Genomic DNA, 21,588 nt, shown 5'->3' with positions numbered 1-21,588 from the left:
CGTAATAACCCCCATCCCGAGATCTAATCATGTCCGCTCTTATGACATTAATTCACTTTCTGGTCACTTACTGGCAAGAAAACCATGACCTCCACACGCTTCTCGGCATTCCTGAGCGCCGTGCTGGGCCGTCCAGGAGGCCAGAGGTTTACCGCCACTGGACAAAGCATGGATTTCTTTGCCAAGTTCAGCCTAAAAAAAAAAAAAAACATAAAAAAATATATATATATTTTTTAGACATTATTATTACATCTAAATGCATGTAATTGGGGCTAAAAATCATTTTTGCAATTGGGTTTCATTAAACATGTTGCACCGTTTGCTTTCTATAAACTTCTCTCTGTTGCGGGCTGCAGAATGAGTTAACTGAGGATCCGGCAGTGAGCTCATACTGATGGGAACGTTTCTAACCCTTTTATCTACTCTCTGCTGATTTATGACAAAGTTGAATCTATAGGCAAAAGATTAAACAGTTTTAATAAAACCCAATTGCATAAAATGATTTTTAGCCTAAAAGGTAAAAAAAAAAAAAAAGACATTGGATCGCTTGTACAATACAATGTAATGCTGAATTTTCGCCCATCAGATTTGAATGTCGTTGTTAGGGTCCAAACTATCGGAGAAACCTCGCAATCACGCCATAGGGAGCACAGGTTAGCACAAGGACCCCCTAACCGCTTAGATGCCGTGTTTGCTCCTGACAGAGGCGCTTCAGGGGTTAATGGTTGGGATCACGGACCATTGTAGCGGGAGTATTATTGATGGCTCCGGATTATTTTGGTGTGAACAAAGCCTGAAGTCAACTAGAACGGAAATATGTTTTTTTTTTTAAATATGGAAAATAAAGTCTAAAATAAACAAAATAAAATCTGGAAATATTTATAGAAGATCATACTCAGTTTCTCGTTTCTATTTATATTTTCCAGATTTTATTTTTACTTTCAACTTGGAAACTACAAAAATTAAAGTAAAAAAAAATAGAAAAAAAAAGTAAAAGAAGAAAGTGATGGAAATAATTTTGTATGGAAAAAGAATTTCTTAAGAACGGCCATCAGGACCCTTTCTGGCATATCTGTACAGTAAGAATGCTTCACTCAGGGATGTGGCTCATGGACTGGAGGTCAGAGCGGCACCAACTGGGAACAAGAACTGGGATCACACTACGGATGATGGGAGGAGGACAGGGTGCACTATGGATGATGGGAGGAGGACACGGTGCACTATGGATGACGGGAGGAGGACACGGTGCACTATGGATGACGGGAGGAGGACACGGTGCACTATGGATGACGGGAGGAGGACACGGTGCACTATGGATGATGGGAGGAGGACACGGTGCACTATGGATGATGGGAGGAGGACACGGTGCACTATGGATGATGGGAGGAGGACACGGTGCACTATGGATGATGTGAGGAGGACACGGTGCACTATGGATGATGGGAGGAGGACACGGTGCACTATGGATGATGGGAGGAGGACACGGTGCACTATGGATGATGGGAGGAGGACACGGTGCACTATGGATGATGGGAGGAGGACACGGTGCACTATGGATGACGGGAGGAGGACACGGTGCACTATGGATGACGGGAGGAGGACACGGTGCACTATGGATGACGGGAGGAGGACACGGTGCACTATGGATGACGGGAGGAGGACACGGTGCACTATGGATGACGGGAGGAGGACACGGTGCACTATGGATGACGGGAGGAGGACACGGTGCACTATGGATGACGGGAGGACACGGTGCACTATGGATGACGGGAGGAGGACACGGTGCACTATGGATGATGGGAGGAGGACACGGTGCACTATGGATGATGGGAGGAGGACACAGTGCACTCTGGATTATGGGAGGAGGACACGGTGCCGTATGGATGATGGGAGGAGGACACGGTGCACTATGGATGATGTGAGGAGGATACGGTGCCGTATGGATGATGGGAAAAGGACGCGGTGCACTATGGATGACGGGAGGAGGACACGGTGCACTATGGATGATGGGAGGAGGACACGGTGCACTATGGATGATGGGAGGAGGACACGGTGCACTCTGGATGATGGGAGGAGGACACGGTGCACTCTGGATGATGGGAGGAGGACACGGTGCACTATGGATGATGTGAGGAGGACACGGTGCCGTATGGATGATGGGAGAAGGATGCGGTGCACTATGGATGATGGGAGGAGGACACGGTGCACTATGGATGATGGGAGGAGGACACGGTGCACTATGGATGATGGGAGGAGGACACGGTGCACTATGGATAACGGGAGGAGGACACGGTGCACTATGGATGATGAGAGGAGGACACGGTGCACTCTGGATGATGGGAGGAGGACACGGTGCACTATGGATGATGTGAGGAGGACACGGTGCCGTATGGATGATGGGAGAAGGATGCGGTGCCGTACGGATGGGAGGAGGACACAGCGCCGTGTGGACGGGAGGAGGAGGAGGACGCGGTCACATAGCCCGGGGTTTGTTCTTGGCACATACAGGATGATTATCAAAAGGTCATTGTGAAGAAACCGGTTTATATCTTAATTACCCAGACGACTAATTTTAGCAAACCAAGAAGAATATTCTGTTAGCCATACTTGTGCTTGTGTAAGCCTGTAATAGTAACTTGTAAGCGGATAGCGGACCTGGGTGCCCTCCGGCCCCCGTGTCTCCACAAATCACAGTCCAATGGCAGCTGTAATCTGGCCACCGGTCCGGCAGTCACATGAAACCTCCCTGTACACGGATTTCTGCATACAAACACCGCCTACGGGCTGTAGTTACCTCATGTGCCGGCATTGCAGGACCTTAGATAATTATGGTTACAACCACCAACAGCTAACTGTCACTACAGGAGTGGTCGTAACCATGGATACCTATGCTACAGCAATGCCTTGTACATGGGGTAAGTGACATAGCTAATGAGGAGAACTATACTACATTCTAATTGGAGGTATTTACTGATATTATGGCTGTTACACCGACTACATGTTGCTAGGATCTTGGAGATGGGAGAACCCCTTTAAAGTCCAAGGCTTACTTGAAAAACCAGCTGAAGTATAATGTACAGAAAAATGTAAGGTAGTGTGAACTGGGTCCGAGGAAGACAAGACGTACAATTGTATACGAGCAATCAAACGGTAACTGAAAAAAACTCAACTTTTGTGACCAGCACCAGGCAGCTGCTGCCCAAGCAAATACAATCATGGGATACAATAAAAGAGGCAGAGAAGCTCGGGAGAAGAACATAGTTTTGCCTCTACATAGGTCACTAGTGCAACCACACTTAGAATACGGAGCACAATTTTGGGCTCCGGTGTATAAGAAGGACAGAGCTGAAGCACAGCGGGTGCAGAGAAGAGCGACCGAGGTTATCCAAGGAGTAGCCTCAAACTGTGGCAGCTCAGAGCTCTGCAGTTTCCCGACTCCTGGTCTCCTCCTTCTTGAGAGACAGCTCTGGTGAAGAACGATAAAGCTCAGCACATGTCCTGCTGTAACACATTCCGCTATCAGTGGTTTGTTTGGAGTCTACACGGTTATCATGGCGATAACAAGACATCTGGTACAAGCGCACAGCTCTGGACAGGAGAGTCAAGAACTGTGATCACGAGACCTGAGGTCTAAAAGCCGTAAGCTGTTGATTTTACAAGATCTACAGTTAGGTCCATATATATTTGGACAGAGACATTTTTCTAATTTTGGTTATAGACATTACCACAATAAATTTTAAACAAAACAATTCAGATGCAGTTGACGTTCAGACTTTCAGCTTTCATTTGAGGGTATCCACATTAAAATTGGATGAAGGGTTTAGGAGTTTCAGCTCCTTAACATGTGTCACCCTGTTTTTAAAGGGACCAAAAGTAATTGGACAGATTAAATAATTTTTTTAAAAATGTTCATTTTTAGTACTTGGTTGAAAACCCTTTGTTGGCAATGACTGCCTGAAGTCTTGAACTCATGGACATCACCAGACGCTGTGTTTCCTCCTTTTTGATGCTCTGCCAGGCCTTCACTGTGGTGGTTTTCAGATGCTGTTTGTTTGTGGGCCTTTCTGTCTGAAGTTTATTCTTTAACAAGTGAAATGCTGCTCAATTGGGTTGAGATCAGGTGACTGACTTGGCCATTCAGGAATATTCCACTTCTTTGCTTTAATAAACTCCTGGGTTGCTTTGGCTTTATGTTTTGGGTCATTGTCCATCTGTAGTATGAAACGACGAGCAATCAGTTTGGCTGCATTTGGCTGGATCTGAGCACACAGTATGGCGGCTCTGAATACCTCAGAATTCATTCGGCTGCTTCTGCCCTGTGTCACATCATCAATAATCACTAGTGACCCAGTGCCACCGGCAGCCATGCATGCCCGCGCCATCACACTGCCTCCGCCGTGTTTTACAGATGATGTGCTATGCTTTGGATCATGAGTTGTACCACGCCTTCACCATACTTTTCTCTTTCCATCATTCTGGTAGAGGTTGTTCTTGGTTTCATCTGTCCAAAGAATGTTCTTCCAGAACTGTGCGGCTTTTTTAGATGTTTTTTCAGTAAAATCCAGTCTAGCCTTTTTATTCTTGATGTTTATGAGTGGCTGCACCGTGCAGTGAACCCTCTGTATTTACTTTCATGCAGTCTTCTCTTTATGGTAGATTTGGATATTGATACGCCGACCTCCTGGAGAGTGTTGGTCACTTGGTCGGCTGTTGTGAACGGGTTTCTCTTCACCATGGAGATTATTCTGCGATCATCCACCACTGTTGTCTTCCGTGGGCGCCCAGGTCTTTTTGCATTGATGAGTTCACCAGTGTTTTCTTTCTTTCTCAGGATGTACCAAACTGTAGATTTTGCCATTCCTAATATTGTAGCAATTTCTTGGATGGATTTTTTCTGTTTTCGCAGCTTAAGGATGGCTTGTTTCACCTGCATGGAGAGCTCCTTTGACCACATGTTTACTTCACAGCAAAACCTTCCAAATGCAAACACCACACCTCAAATCCACTCCAGGCCTTTTATCTGCTTAATTGAGAATGACATAACGAAGGGATTGCCCACACCTGTCTATGAAATAGCCTTGGAGTCAATTGTCCAATTACTTTTGGTCCCTTTAAAAACAGGGTGGCACATGTTAAGGAGCGGAAACTCCCAAACCCTTCATCCAATTTTAATGTGGATACCCTCAAATGAAAGCTGAAAGGCTGAACTTCAACTGCATCTGAATTGTTTTGTTTAAAATTCATTGTGGTAATGTCTATAACCAAAATTAGAAAAATGTTGTCTCTGTCCAAATATATATGGACCTAACTGTATAACAGCAGCACGTCAGGAGCTGAGAGGGAGTGAGGTGAACAGCTAACTGCAGTATAGAAATCAATGGAGAGAGGTGACTGGAATGCTAGGAGTTAACCCCTGTCCTCTCAGCCAAGCTCTGGGCAGGCACTAGGGGCCGAGCTCCATGGAAGCCAGAAGCTAGAATGAGAAAGTCAAATGCAAATCTGCTTATTTTTATGCTGTCTAATTAAAGCAAACTAATTAAAGGAGTATTCACACATTATGAAATTGCTTTAACGGAATGGGTGGACTGCAATAGCAAGACAGGGTTATCAAAGCTGAGGTTATTTGGTCTGGAAAACGCAGGATTTAAAAATGATTTTATTATGCTGTACAAATATATGATGGAACAGTACAAAGATCTGTACAATAATCTACACACCTGCAACAATGACAAGGGGGCATCCTCTATGTCTACAGGAACGAAGGTGGAAATCTCATCACAGACGGTGATTCTTTACTGTGTGAGCAGTGAGACTATGGATTCTTTACTGTGCGAGCAGTGAGACTATGGATTCTTTACTGTGCGAGCAGTGAGACTATGGATTCTTTACTGTGCGAGCAGTGAGACTATGGATTCTTTACTGTGCGAGCAGTGAGACTATGGATTCTTTATTGTGCGAGCAGTGAGACTATGGATTCTTTATTGTGCGAGCAGTGAGACTATGGATTCAAATTCAAATTCAAATGAGCTTTATTGGCAGGACTAAGTACATGTTAGCATTGCCAAAGCATATGGTAAAAATACGAGGGTGGGGGAGGGGGGCATATAGAGGTCCAGGGAATATCAAATTCCTTTTAGAGGATAGGGGATGTTTCCAGGGGTATAGGAGTCCATGACATATCAGGCTCTTTAGTCGGGGGATAGGGATTTCTCCAGTGTTGGGATACAGGAGTCCATGGCATATCAGGCTCCTCTTAGTCTGTGGCAGGCACTGACATATTCCGCTGCTACGGCCACTGCACTTTCCTCTTCCCCCAGTATTATCGGTAGTTTCTCTTCCTCCTCCTTGGAGGTGAAGTCTGGGAGGAGATCAGACAGTCTCTTGAAGTGAGTGTCCCTCACTGCGGAGTATTTGGGGCACCTCAGCAGGAAGTGGGCTTCATCCTCCACGGCCTCCTGGGGGCACTGCTGGCAGAGTCTGCTCTCTCGGGGCTTGTAGTTCTGTCGGTGCCGCCCGGATTCGATGAGTAGGCTGTGGGCGCTCAGTCTGTACCGGATCAGGATCTGTCGATCTTTGGAGTTTTCTAGTTTCTCTAGATATGGGGCCAGTTTGTACTCCCTCTGTAGATTCCGGTATATTGTCAGTTTCTGGGATTTGTTTATGTCGTTCCTCCAGATGCTGAGATATTCCTCTTCTTTACTGTGCGAGCAGTGAGTCTATGGATTCTTTACTGTGCAAGCAGTGAGTCCATGGATTCTTTACTGTGCGAGCAGTGAGTCTATGGATTCTTTACTGTGCGAGCAGTGAGACTATGGATTCTTTACTGTGCGAGCAGTGAGTCTATGGATTCTTTACTGTGCGAGCAGTGAGTCCATGGATTCTTTACTGTGCGAGCAGCGAGTCCATGGATTCTTTACTGTGCGAGCAGTGAGACTATGGATTCTTTACTGTGCGAGCAGTGAGTCCATGGATTCTTTACTCTGCGAGCAGTGAGTCTATGGATTCTTTACTGTGCGAGCAGTGAGACTATGGATTCTTTACTGTGCGAGCAGTGAGTCTATGGATTCTTTATTGTGTGAGCAGTGAGTCTATAAATTCTTTACTGTGCGAGCAGTGAGTCTATGGATTCTTTACTGTGCGAGCAGTGAGTCTATGGATTCTTTATTGTGCGAGCAGTGAGTCTATGGATTCTTTACTGTGCGAGCAGTGAGTCTATGGATTCTTTACTTTGTGAGCAGTGATTTAATGGATTTTTCACTGTGGATATAGCAAGACTACAGATTCTCTACTGTGTGAGCAGTGAAACTATGGATTCTATACTGTGAGAGCAGTGAGACTATGGATTCTTTACTGTAAAAGTATTAAGACTATGGATTCTTTCCTATACTAGCAGCGAGAATGAATTCTGTACTGTGCAAGCAGTTAGACTATGGATTCTTAACTGCAACAGCAAAGAGATTATGGAACTCTCTGCGACATGATGTGGTAATTGTTGACTCAGTGCAAAAGCTCAAGGAGTCAGTAAAAGTCTATAGCCGCTCATGCACATGAGAAACTTTTGTTAAGCAGCACGTTACCTCTCCCAACTCCACCATACACATGAGCGTTCATGTGCTTTCTCGATGAGATGAGAAAGACACTGACAAATAGGTCAGCAATCTGCCAAAATAGTGCTAATGAAAACATCAGTTCGACACGCAAAAAACAAGCCCTTACACAGCTCCATCAAGGGAAACAAAAAAAAAAAAAGAAGGTACGACTCTCAAAATATTGCGACAAACCAGTTTTTTTCATTTTTTCACCACTAAAAAAACAAATCATAAAAGTAACCTTATTTTTTTTTACCATTGTATGGTAAAATGAATGGTATCATTCAAAACTACAGTAGGTTCCCGCAAAAACAAAGCTCTTGTATGGCTAAAACAATGGAGAAATAAGAAAGTTGACTCTTGGAAGAAAAGGAGGAGGAATACATGAGGGCGCAAGGCGGTAGGAAGGATTTCGGGGAAGGTCACTTCTCCGGTAGAATGTAGGAACATGCCATCACATTTAATGACCTTTTACAATAGCAGTACGCACCTGTCTCGGGCTCCGATCCTTCATAAGAATCCCAATCTGAAGTTCAACCAAGTTTAAAAAGAAACTCTTGGAGAAGTAGTCTAAAACATAAGCTGCGGCTAGATAAGGAATCAGCCTCCATTGCTGAAAAGGGGGAAAAAAAACACAAAAAATGGTTAAAGAAACAATAAAAAACACACACAAATCCAGAACGTAGTTAACTTATCGGTGGAGTGGATTACTTGTTACATCACCTATAGCTCACATCCTCTGATCTCCTCACACTGGGCCATGTCACTACCTAGTTTAGCTATACAAAAACAGACATGGCAGATATAGTGACTATATACAGCGTGTGACCCTCAACAATAAAGGCTATGAACAATTTCGCAGAGAGTTGTTTTTTTTATTGTTCATTTGTTTCTTAAATGTTAAGATACAATTTTCTGAATTGTCTTCATTAAAAAAAAAAAATTCTATCATATTCATGCAAAGTTTCTATAAGTTCATTATCTAGCTGAAAGATCTGCAAAAATGTTAAAAATCCATCTAAGTTCTATTTCCTGGTTCTGAAAGCTCCTTCTGTTCTCTCCTTTCCTCAGTGTTAGAGATAGCAGCAGGGAAGCGGACTGTATACCGATCTCCACAGTGTGGAAAGGGTAGAAAGCTTATAAAGTCTCAGGAAGGGCGGAGAAAACGGGCTGTAGGAAGGGAAGAAAAGCACGTGATTTGGAAGTTATATGCACAATAGACGTTGGACTGATATGTGAGCTAATGAAGTCAGCAGCACCCTGGATAAACACAGAGATCACATCCAGCCTGTAATACTGAGAGTGACACTTCTGTAAGTGAAAATTAGGAAACTTGGTTTAGTCTGAAAATTGCATATTAAGGGTTCAGAAAATAAATGAAGCAATAAGGAATGAAGACTGAAACTTGAGGCCTGATTCATTATTGCATTTGCACTTTTTTTGGTTTTGTTTATGGTATTTTATTTTTTTTTTTTTTTTTAGATATTAGTCATGGTGGGCGGGAATTGGGGTTTTCTGCTGATTCATCAATTGTGACTTTAATAATAATAATATCATCACTAGATTTTAAACAAATGTAGTCCAGCTTTCCTCTGGAATGATTTACGTAGACATAGTTACATAGTTATTAAGGTTGAAGGAAGACTTTAAGTCCATCTAGTTCAACCCATAGCCTAACCTAACATGCCCTAACATGTTGATCCAGAGGAAGGCAAAAAAAACCCATGTGGCAAAAAGCTCCACATTGGGGAAAAAAATTCCTTCCCGACTCCACATACGGCAATCAGACTAGTTCCCTGGATCAACGCCCTATCAAGGAATCTAGTGTATATACCCTGTAACATTATACTTTTCCAGAAAGGTATCCTGTCCCCTCTTAAATTTAAGTAATGAATCACTCATTACAACATCATACCGCAGAGAGTTCCATAGTCTCACTGCTCTTACAGTAAAGAATCCGCGTCTTATTATGCTTAAACCTTCTTTCCTCCAGACGTAGAGGATGCCCCCTTGTCCCAGTTTCAGGTCTATGATTAAAAAGATCATCAGAAAGGTCTTTGTACTGTCCCCTCATATATTTATACATTAACATAAGATCACCCCTTAGTCTTCGTTTTTCCAAACTAAATAGCCCCCTGTGTAATAACCTATCTTGGTATTGCAGATCCCCCAGTCCTCTAATAACCTTGGTCGCTCTTCTCTGCACCCGCTCTAGTTCAGCTATGTCTTTCTTATACACCGGAGACCAGAACTGTGCACAGTATTCTAAGTGTGGTCGAACTAGTGACTTGTATAGAGGTAAAATTATATTCTCCTCATGAGCATCTATGCCTCTTTTAATGCATCCCATTATTTTATTTGCCTTTGTAGCAGCTGCCTGACACTGGCCACTGAATATGAGTTTGTCATCCACCCATACACCCAGGTCTTTTTCATTGACGGTTTTGCCCAGAGTTTTAGAATTAAGCACATAGTTATACATCGTATTACTTCTACCCAAGTGCATGACCTTACATTTATCCCCATTAAAGCTCATTTGCCATTTATCAGCCCAAGCTTCTAGTTTACATAAATCATCCTGTAATATAAAATTGTCCTCCTCTGTATTGATTACCCTGCAGAGTTTAGTGTCATCTGCAAATATTGAAATTCTGCTCTGAATGCCCCCTACAAGGTCATTAATAAATATGTTAAAAAGAAGAGGGCCCAATACTGACCCCTGTGGTACCCCACTGCTAACCGCGACCCAGTCCGAGTGTGCTCCATTAATAACCACCCTTTGTTTCCTATCCCTGAGCCAGCTCTTATCCCACTTACACATATTTTCCCCTATCCCCATTATTCTCATTTTATGTGTCAACCTTTTGTGTGGCACCGTATCAAAAGCTTTTGAAAAGTCCATATACACTACATCCACTGGGTTCCCTTGGTCCAATCCGGAACTTACCTCTTCATAGAAACTGATCAAATTAGTCTGACATGAACGGTCCCTAGTAAACCCGTGCTGATACTGGGTCATGAGGTTATTCCTCTTCAGATACTCCAGTATAGCATCCCTTAGAATGCCCTCCAGGATTTTACCCACAGTAGAGGTTAAGCTTACTGGCCTATAATTTCCGAGTTCAGTTTTTGTCCCCTTTTTGAATATTGGCACCACATTTGCTATACGCCAGTCCTGTGGTACAGACCCTGTTATTATGGAGTCTTTAAAGATTAAAAATAATGGTCTATCAATGACTGTACTTAATTCCTGCAGTACTCGGGGGTGGATCCCATCCAGGCCCAGAGATTTGTCAATTTTAGTGATTTTTAGACGCCGCCGCACTTCCTGCTGGGGTAAGCAGGTGACATTTAATGGGAAATTTTTATCACTAGTCATTTTGTCTGCAATGGGATTTTCTTGTGTAAATACTGATGAAAAAAAGTCATTTAGCATATTGGCTTTTTCCTCATCCTCATCCACCATTTCACCCAGACTATTTTTAAGGGGGCCAACACTATCATTTTTTAGTTTCTTACTATTTATGTAGTTAAAGAATATTTTAGGATTATTTTTACTCTCTCTGGCAATGAGTCTCTCTGTCTCAATCTTTGCTGCCTTGATTTGCTTTTTACAGAATTTATTTAATTTTCTGTATTTATTTAATGCCTCATCACTACCTACTTCCTTTAATTCTCTAAATGCTTTCTTTTTGTCCCTTATTGCGCCCCTTACAGCTCTATTTAGCCATATTGGTTTCCTCCTATTTCTGGTATGTTTATTCCCATAGGGTATATACTGTGCACAGGTCCTATCCAGGATGCTAATAAATGTCTCCCATTTTCTTTGTGTATTTTTATGTCTCAGGATATCGTCCGAGTTAATTGCACCAAGATTCTCTCTCATCCGTTGGAAATTTGCCCTCCTGAAGTTTAGTGTCCTTGTAACCCCTCTATTACACATCTTTTTAAAGGATACATGAAAACTTATTATTTTGTGATCGCTATTTCCCAAGTGACCCCCAACCCTTATATTTGCTATGCGGTCTGGCCTGTTGGTTAATATTAGGTCTAGCAGTGCCCCCCTTCTTGTTGGGTCCTGAACCAGTTTTGAAAGGTAATTGTCTCTCATAGTTGTCAAAAACCGATTACCTTTGCTGGAACTGCAGGTTTCTGTTCCCCAATCTATTTCAGGGTAGTTGAAGTCCCCCATAATAATGACTTCTCCTTGAGTCGCAGCTTCATCTATTTGCTTTACGAGGATATTCTCCATTGCATCCATTATTTTTGGAGATTTATAACAAACCCCTATCAGTAATTTATTATTTTTCCCCCCTCCCCTTATCTCCACCCACAGGGATTCTACATTTTCATTAAATTCACCTATATTATCACGCAGGATGGGTTTTAACCCCTTTACCCCCAAGGGTGGTTTGCACGTCAATGACCAGGCCAATTTTTACAATTCTGACCACTGTCCCTTTATGAGGTTATAACTACGAAACGCTTCAACGGATCCTGGTGATTCTGACATTGTTTTCTCGTGACATATTGTACTTCATGATAGTGGTAAAATTTCTTTGATAGTACCTGCGTTTATTTGTGAAAAAAACGGAAATTTGGCGAAAATTTTTAAAATTTCGCAATTTTCAAACTTTGAATTTTTATGCAATTAAATCACAGAGATATGTCACACAAAATACTTAATAAGTAACATTTCCCACATGTCTCCTTTACATCAGCATAATTTTGGAACCAATTTTTTTTTTTGTTAGGGAGTTATAAGGGTTAAAAGTTGACCAGCAATTTCTCATTTTTACAACACCATTTTTTTTTAGGGACCACGTCTCATTTGAAGTCATTTTGAGGGGTCTATATGATAGAAAATGCCCAAGTGTGACACCATTCTAAAAACTGCACCCCTCAAGGTGCTCAAAACCACATTCAAGAAGTTTATTAACCCTTCAGGTGTTTAATAGGAATTTTTGGAATGTTTAAATAAAAATGAACATTTAACTTTTTTACACAAAAAATTTACTTCAGCTCCAATTTGTTTTATTTTACCAAGGGTATCAGGAGAAATTGGACCCAAAAAGTTGTTGTCCAATTTGTCCTGAGTACGCTGATACCCCATATGTGGCAGTAAACCACTGTTTGGGCGCATGGGAGAGCTCGGAAGGGAAGGAGCGCTATTTGACTTTTCAATGCAAAATTGACAGGAATTGAGATGGGACGCCATGTTGCGTTTGGAGAGCCACTGATGTGCCTAAACATTGAAACCCCCCACAAGTGACACCATTTTGGAAAGTAGACCCCCTAAGGAACTTATCTGGATGTGTGGTGAGCACTTTGACCCACCAAGTGCTTCACAGAAGTTTATAATGCAGAACCGTAAAAATAAAAAATCATATTTTTTCACAAAAATTATATTTTTGCCCCCAATTTTTTATTTTTCCAAGGGTAAGAGAAGAAATTGGACCTCAAAAGTTGTTGTCCAATTTGTCCTGAGTACGCTGATACCCCATATGTGGCAGTAAACCACTGTTTGGGCGCATGGGAGAGCTCGGAAGGGAAGGAGCGCCGTTTGACTTTTCAATGCAAAATTGACAGGAATTGAGATGGGACGCCATGTTGCGTTTGGAGAGCCACTGATGTGCCTAAACATTGAAACCCCCCACAAGTGACACCATTTTGGAAAGTAGACCCCCTAAGGAACTTATCTGGATGTGTGGTGAGCACTTTGACCCACCAAGGGCTTCACAGAAGTTTATAATGCAGAGCCATAAAAATAAAACAAAATTTTTTTCCCACAAAAATTATTTTTTAGCCCCCAGTTTTGTATTTTCCCTAGGGTAACAGGAGAAATTGGACCCCAAAAGTTGTTGTCCAATTTGTCCTGAGTACGCTGATACCCCATATGTGGGGGGGAACCACCGTTTGGGCGCATGGGAGGGCTTGGAAGGGAAGGAGCGCCATTTGGAATGCAGACTTAGATGGAATGGTCTGCAGGCGTCACATTGCGTTTGCAGAGCCCCTAATGTACCTAAACAGTAGAAACCCCCCACAAGTGACACCATTTTGGAAACTAGACCCCTCAATGAACTTATCTAGATGTGTTGTGAGAACTTTGAACCCCCAAGTGTTTCACTACAGTTTATAACGCAGAGCCGTGAAAATAAAAAATCTTTTTGTTTTCCCACAAAAATTATTTTTTAGCCCCCAGTTTTGTATTTTCCCAAGGGTAACAGGAGAAATTGGTCCACAAAAGTTGTTGTCCAATTTGTCCTGAGTACGCTGATACCCCATATGTTGGGGTAAACCCCTGTTTGGGCACACAGGAGAGCTCAGAAGGGAAGGAGCACTGTTTTACTTTTTCAACGCAGAATTGGCTGGAATTGAGATCGGACGCCATGTCGTGTTTGGAGAGCCCCTGATGTGCCGAAACAGTGGAAACCCCCCAATTATAACTGAAACCCTAATCTAAACACACCCCTAACCCTAATTCCAACGGTAACCCTAACCACACCTCTAACCCTGACACACCCCTAACCCTAATCCCAACCCTATTCCCAACTGTAAATGTAATCTAAACCCTAACCCTAACTTTAGCCCCAACCCTAACTGTAGCCCCAACCCTAACCCTAACCCTAGCCCTAACCCTAGCCCTAACCCTAGCCCTAACCCTAGCCCTAACCCTAGCCCTAACCCTAGCCCTAACCCTAGCCCTAACCCTAGCCCTAGCCCTAACCCTAGCCCTAACCCTAGCCCTAGCCCTAACCCTAGCCCTAACCCTAGCCCTAATGGGAAAATGGAAAAAAATACATTTTTTTTTATTTTTCCCTAACTAAGGGGGTGATGAAGGGGGGTTTGATTTACTTTTATAGCGAGTTTTTTAGCGGATTTTTTATGATTGGCAGCCGTCACACACTGAAAGACCCTTTTTATTGCAAAAAATATTTTTTGCAATACCACATTTTGAGAGCTATAATTTTTCCATATTTTGGTCCACAGAGTCATGTGAGGTCTTGTTTTTTGCGGGACGAGTTGACGTTTTTATTGGAAACATTTTTGGGCACGTGACATTTTTTGATCGCTTTTTATTCCGATTTTTGTGAGGAAGAATGACCAAAAGCCAGCTATTCATGAATTTCTATTGGGGGAGGCGTTTATACCGTTCCGCGTTTGGTAAAATTGATAAATCAGTTTTATTCTTCGGGTCAGTACGATTACAGCGATATCTCATTTATATCATTTTTTTATGGTTTGGCGCTTTTATACGATAAAAACTATTTTACAGAAAAAATAATTATTTTTGCATCGCTTTATTCTCAGGACTATAACTTTTTTATTTTTTTGCTGATGATGCTGTATGGCGGCTCTTTTTTTGCGGGACAATATGACGCTTTCAGCGGTACCATGGTTATTTATATCTGTCCTTTTGATCGCGTGTTATTCCACTTTTTGTTCGGCGGTATGATAATAAAGCGTTGTTTTTTGCCTCTTTTTTTTTTTTTCTTACGGTGTTTACTGAAGGGGTTAACTAGTGGGACAGTTTTATAGGTCGGGCCGTTACGGACGCGGCGATACTAAATATGTGTACTTTTATTGGGTTTTTTTTATTTAGATGAAGAAATGTATTTATGGGAATAATATTTTTTTTTTTTTTTCATTATTTTGGACTATTTTTTTTTTATTTTTTTTTACACATTTGGAAAAATTTTTTTTTACTTTTTTACTTTGTCCCAGGGGGGGACATCACAGATCAGTGATCTGACAGTTTGCACAGCACTCTGTCAGATCACTGATCTGACATGCAGCGCTGCAGCCTTCACAGTGCCTGCTCTAAGCAGGCTCTGTGAAGCCACCTCCCTCCCTGCAGGACCCGGATCCGCGGCCATCTTGGATCCGGGGCTGGAGGGAGCAGGGAGGGAGGTGAGACCCTCGCAGCAACGCGATCACATCGCGTTGCTCCGGGGGTCTCAGGGAAGCCCGCAGGGAGCCCCCTCCCTGCGCGGTGCTTCCCTGCACCGCCGGCACATCGCGATCATCTTTGATCGCGGTGTGCCAGGGGTTAATGTGCCGGGGGCGGTCCGTGACCGCTCCTGGCACATAGTGCCGGATGTCTGCTGCGATAAGCAGCTGACACCCGGCTGCGATCGGCCGCGCTCCCCCCGTGAGCGCGGCCGATCGGCTATGACGTACTATCCCGTCCAGGGTCAGATGAGCCCAGGGCACCTCGACGGGATAGTACGTCTAAGGTCACAGAGGGGTTAAGGATGATTTTACATATAGACACACCCCTCCCCCTCGCTTATCTGTACGGTCATTTCTGAACAGACTATAACCCTACAAGTTAACAGCCCAGTCATGGCTCTCATCCAGCCATGTTTCGGATATCCCCACCATGTCATAATTATGCTCCAACAACATTAGTTCTAATTCGTCCATTTTGTTGGCGAGGCTTCTGGCATTAGTATACATGCACTTGATGTTCCTCTCTGCACCTCTATTCTTTCTTAAATTATTAACTATTCTAACCCCACCCCCCATGCCACCGCCACCCCCAACTTCCTTATTTGTGCCCAGGCCTCTATCTGCACTATCTTCCCCTCCTATAAAATGAATACCCTCCCCCCCAATCCCTAGTTTAAACAATCCTCCAACCTTCTAGCCATTTTCTCCCCCAGCACAGCTGCACCCTCCCCATTGAGGTGCAGCCCGTCCCTAGCGTAGAGCCTGTAGCCAACTGAGAAGTCGGCCCAGTTCTGCAGGAACCCAAACCCCTCTTTCCTACACCAATTCTTGAGCCACTTATTAACCTCCCTAATCTCCCGTTGCCTCTCTGGCGTGGCACGTGGTACAGACAGTATTTCGGAAAATACCACGTTGGAGGTCCTTGCTTTCAGCTTGCAGCCTAATTCCCTGAAATCATCTTTAAGGACCTTCCACCTACCTCTAACTGTCATTTGTGCCTATGTGCACCGTGACCGCTGGGTCCTAACCAGCCCCTCCCAATAATCTGTCCACCCGATCAGCGATGTGTCGGACTCAAGCGCCAGGAAGGCAGCACACCGTTCGACGATCCCTGTCTTTGTGACAGATTGCCCTATCTGTTCCCCTAATAATTGAGTCGCCCACTACCAGCACCTGTCTGGCCTGCCCTGCTCTCCTATTTCCCTCCTTACTGGAGCAGTCACTCCTCCGGCTTTCAGAGGACATGCCTGGCTGCAGCAGTGCTACCCCTGTACTGGCACCCCCCTCATCTGCCAACTTAGCAAACTTATTGGGGTGTGCCAGGTCAGGACTAGCCTCCCTGGCACTCTTCCCTCTACCCCGCTTCCTAACTGTCACCCAGCTTGCTACTTCACCATCCTGCAGCTCCATCCCACCATCCCCCCCCTCATCTGTCCCATTGAGCGTCTGCTCCGTGAGCAGAAGACTCCTCTCCATGTTGTCTATGGATCTCAGTGTTGCCAGCTGCACATTTAGAGTCAGAATCTGGGGTTCCAAATTCACAACGTGCTCACATCTCGCACAGTAGTATGCACCCTCGATCGGCTGCTCAAGGATTGCATACATGTGGCAAGATGTGCACTGGATGGCATTAACAATCGTGGAGCACATTTCCTAATGGGGATTGCACCAGACAGAAAAGTTAAATAATAAAAAAATAAAATAAATAAATACAAAGTATTAATTAAAAAAACAAAAACAAACAAACAAAAAAAAAAAAAAACAGACAGCAATTCAGTAATTCCTCCCTTGGAAACTCCCTGACTCCAAAGTCACTGAATCACAAGTCACACTTACCGCCGTCTACACTTACGCTCAGCTCACACTCAGCTCGCTCACACTCGCTCTGCTGAAGATTTATAGATTTTTTTTTTCTCTAGTTCCCTTAACAGCAATCAACCTTGCTGTCCAAATGCACTTCCAAAAAGGACATGAGATTTATTTTTTATTACCGTATATACTCGAGTATAAGCTGAGATTTTCAGCCCATTTTTTTAGGCTGAAAGTGCCCCTCTCGGCTTATACTCGAGTCTTTGTCCCGGGGGGTCGACGGGGGAGCAGCAGCTGTGACATCATACTCACCTGCTCCTGGCGAGGTCCCTGCATCTCCGATGGTCTCCAGGCACCGCCAGCAGCTTCTTCCAGCGTTGAGCGATCACATGGTACCATTCAATACAGTAACGAATATGGACGCGACTCCACTCCCATAGGGGTGGAGCCACATATTACTGTAATGAGCGGTACCGGTGACCGCTCAACACTGGAAGAAGCTATCAGCGCCCGGAGAAGACCATCAGGGAAGCTGCCAGGGACCGCGCCGGAAGCAGGTGAGTATAACGGGGGAGGGTAAGCAGCATTGCACGATATTCACCTCTCCTCGTTCCACCGCCGGGCTCAGTCTTCTGCGTCCTCTGCTGTGACGCTCAGGTCAGTGGGCGCGATGACGTGGTTAGTGTGTGCCCTCTGCCTGAACGTCAGTGCTGAAGATGGAGCGCGGCGGTGGAACGAGGAGCAGGTGAATATTGCAAGTGCTGGGGGCCTGAGCGACGAGAGGTGAGTATGTGATTTTTTTTGTTAATCAAAGCAACAGCATATGGGGCATATTACTCTATGGAGCATCTTATGGGGTCATAATGAGCATTTGTGCCGCATTATATGGGGCAAATGTGTCTATGGAGCATCTTATGGGGCCATTATTACCCTTTGTGCAGCACTATATGGGGCATATTTTAATATGGAGCATCTTATGGGGCCCATCATGAACTGTATGGAGCATTATATGGGGCTCCTGATTCAATATGGATATTCAAAAACACTTAACCTACTGATGTCTCAATTAATTTTACTTTTATTGGTATATTTTTTTACTTTTGACATTTACCGGTAGCTGCTGCATTTTCCTTCCTAGGCTTATACTCGAGTCATTAAGTTTTCCCAGTTTTTTGTGGCAAAGTTAGGGGGGTCGGCTTATACTCGGGTCGGCTTATACTCGGGTCGGCTTATACTCGAGTATATATGGTACATTGAAAATTTTGCGACATTTCAGTGTAAAACGTGCCTCAGAAGGTTGTAGTAAAAAATAAAGGGCAAATTGTGCAAAATTGATGAACCATGTGCGCTATTCTGAAAAATTTTGTGCAAAACCAGTGACGAATATCACAAGACAAGAAAAGAAAAGTCACTAAAATGAAATCCACAATTGATGAATCGGGTCCTGTGTGCATACATTTAATAAACGTGCACTGCCACAAGTGAAAATCAGTTTTCCCCCCATGTCCAACTTTTAAATATTGATTGAGCCATAAGAAGCTGAGGTCTCCTACAACTCCACAACCGATACACAGCATTACTTTTTTATGTACGCCTTTATCACGGCTGACTGACTTCATTTTCGGCTGTACATTCTCATGGAATCGAGTCTTATTTCTGGTGTAATCCAAACTTTCAGGAAATTGTTGTCTTCGCTCAACCGTTCAGCAGTAGAACTAGACAATTTGAATTGCTGCATAAATCTGATCTGTGTTTTTCCACCATCAGTATCGGTTTTCCCTCTTGCCTAAAGGTCGTCCTCATTATTCTAAGGCATAAAATCGAACGTGAGATATTTAAGGATTCGTACATTTGAAAAATACGTTTGTGAGTGATGTGACACGTGGCAAGTTAAATAAATATTTAGGATCCGTCAGGAACACCTCCACCCAAATATAATAGGATATGCTACATAAACCGCTCTGGCGCTTAGTTATACGCTCTGCTTAGTTACTCATTGCTCGGCTTTAAACCAAAAATTGAAATGTAGCAGAATAAGGTCTCTATACAACGTGAAGTACTCAAGAAGTGAACGAGGAGACAAATGCTGATGGTCAGGATATCATATACCTACAAAACAGAGACTACATGTACCTGCAGCTGATATTCAAGAACTGGGATCTCTTCATTTTCAGTAGGTCCAAACTGACGGCGTGTAGCAGAGAAACGGACAGCAATAGTGATGGCAAGCTTCAAGTTTGTGACTACCATGCCAATGATTGAAACCCTCCCGCTGGACAGAGTGCCGAGAGAAGCACCAAGACGCTGCTTTGGGTCCTGGAGGAACAAAAAAAAAAAAAAAATCACCCCCCCAAAAATAAAATGGATAAGTCACAGTAAAGATCTACAATGATATAAAACAATCCCCAAAAATAAAGTAGTGGAGAAAGCATGTATGGTCTGAGGGAGGGCAGAGAAAACATGCTGTAGGAAAGCACATGAAAAACAGAAGCTGGGAAGGTGTTAATGAAGACAGCAGCACTCTGGATAAACACAGACCTCCCATCCAGCCTATATTGCTGGGAGAAGCACTCCCACAAGATCAAAATGTGAAACTTGAATCAGTTTGCAATCTACAATGACAGTGGTTTATTTTTTGGAGTTAGTTTTTTTAAGTAAAAGCTGTTAAGACAAAGATAGATTTAAAAAAATAAAAATAATAAATACATTTTCTTTGGGTATCGTTTCTCCTTGAGGAGATTGACATGCTAAGCATGCTGAGATGAGGAGACTTAAAGCTGCAATGCTCCTCTGGGAAATATGCTAATTATGCAAATTGTCTCTTCAGAGAGGAAAAAGGGTCGACATTGACTGTTATGATTGCTACTTCCAATAGGTGGCACTAGAGTTCTAGTTTTCTTCCTCTCTGAAGAGACAATTTGCATAATTTGCATATTTCCCAGAGGAGTATTGCGGCTTTAAGTCTCCTCATCTCGGTATGCTTAGCATGTCAGTCTTCAAAAGGAGAAACGATACTTCTTGGATCCCGGTCAGACACCTCTCTCTGAGCCAAACCAGATCTCCACTGTGTTTCGGGGTACGGCCCCTTGTCAGTGCACAGTGTCTGAAAATTGAGATTCTGGTTTGGCTATTATCCTAAGTCATGTTACAAGGCTCGTTAAAGGGTCGACATTGACTTGTAGGATTGCTACTTCCAGTAGGTGGCACTACAGTTCTAGTAATATTCCTCTTTGAAAAGACAATTTGCATAATTAGCATTTTCTTTAGGTATAAACTCGAGTATAAGCCGAGATTTTCAGCCCATTTTTTAGGCTGAAAGTCCCCCTCTCGGCTTATACACGAGTCATTGACCCTGAGGGGTCGGCGGGGGAGGGGGTGCGGCGGCTGTCACATACTCACCTGCTCCTGGCGCGGTCCCTGCATGTCCGATGGTCTCCGGGCGTGGCAGCTCTTACAGCTTTGAGTGGTCACATGGTACCGCTCATTACAGTAATGAATATGGACGAGACTCCACTTCCATAGTGGTGGAGCCGCATATTAATTACTGTAATGAGCGGTACCATGTGACCACTCAAAGCTGGAAGAGCTGCCACGCCCGGAGAAGACCATCAGAGAAGCTGCCAGGGACCGCGCCGGGACAAGGTGAGTATAATGGGGAGGGGGAGCACAGAGATATTCACTTCTCCTCGTTCCACCGCCGGGCGCCGTCTTCTGCATCATCTGCCTGCGACGCTCAGGTCAGAGGGCGCGATGACGTGGTTAGTGCGCACCCTCTGTCAGAGTCAGTGCAGAGGACGGGGAAGACACAGCGGCGCCCGGCGGTGGAACGGGGAAAGGTGACTATAGCAAGTGCCGGGGGCCTGAGCAACGAGAGGTGAGTATGTGATTTTTTTTTTTTAATCGCAGCAACAGCATATGAGGCAAATGTCTATGGATCATCTTATGGGGCCATAAGCCGCATTTGTGCAGCATTATATTTGGGCATATTTTAATATGGAGCATCTTATGGAGCCCATCATAAACTGTATGGAGCATTATATGGGGCTCCTGATTCAATATGCATATTCAAAAACGCTTAACCTACTGATGTCTCAATTAATTTTACTTTTATTGGTATCTATTTGTATTTTTGACATTTACCGGTAGCTGCTGCATTTCCCACCCTAGGTTTATACTCGAGTCATTAAGTTTTCCCAGTTTTTTGTGGCAAAATTAGGGGTCTTGGCTTATACTCGGG

At 43.7% G+C, this 21,588-nt stretch overlaps 1 protein-coding gene across 4 annotated transcripts in view; it reads right to left on the bottom strand.

The window, feature by feature from the left end:
* Positions 1-21,588, bottom strand: part of ACOX3 (acyl-CoA oxidase 3, pristanoyl) — a 127,360-nt gene that overhangs the window by 49,768 nt on the left and 56,004 nt on the right. For all 4 annotated transcript variants that reach the window (XM_069744766.1, XM_069744764.1, XM_069744763.1 and 1 more), the window contains exons 9-11: positions 19,485-19,667; positions 8,080-8,202; positions 72-192 (exon numbers count right to left, since the gene is read on the bottom strand). In XM_069744766.1, the coding sequence (XP_069600867.1) occupies positions 72-192; positions 8,080-8,202; positions 19,485-19,667 (427 nt within the window). The remainder of the gene's footprint in view (positions 1-71; positions 193-8,079; positions 8,203-19,484; positions 19,668-21,588) is intronic.

This window comes from Ranitomeya imitator, chromosome 1 (genome assembly GCF_032444005.1).
Source record: "Ranitomeya imitator isolate aRanImi1 chromosome 1, aRanImi1.pri, whole genome shotgun sequence".
NCBI classification, from domain to species: domain Eukaryota; kingdom Metazoa; phylum Chordata; class Amphibia; order Anura; family Dendrobatidae; genus Ranitomeya; species Ranitomeya imitator.
Note: the sequence above shows the minus strand (reverse complement) of the source record. Positions and strands in the feature narration are given on the sequence as shown.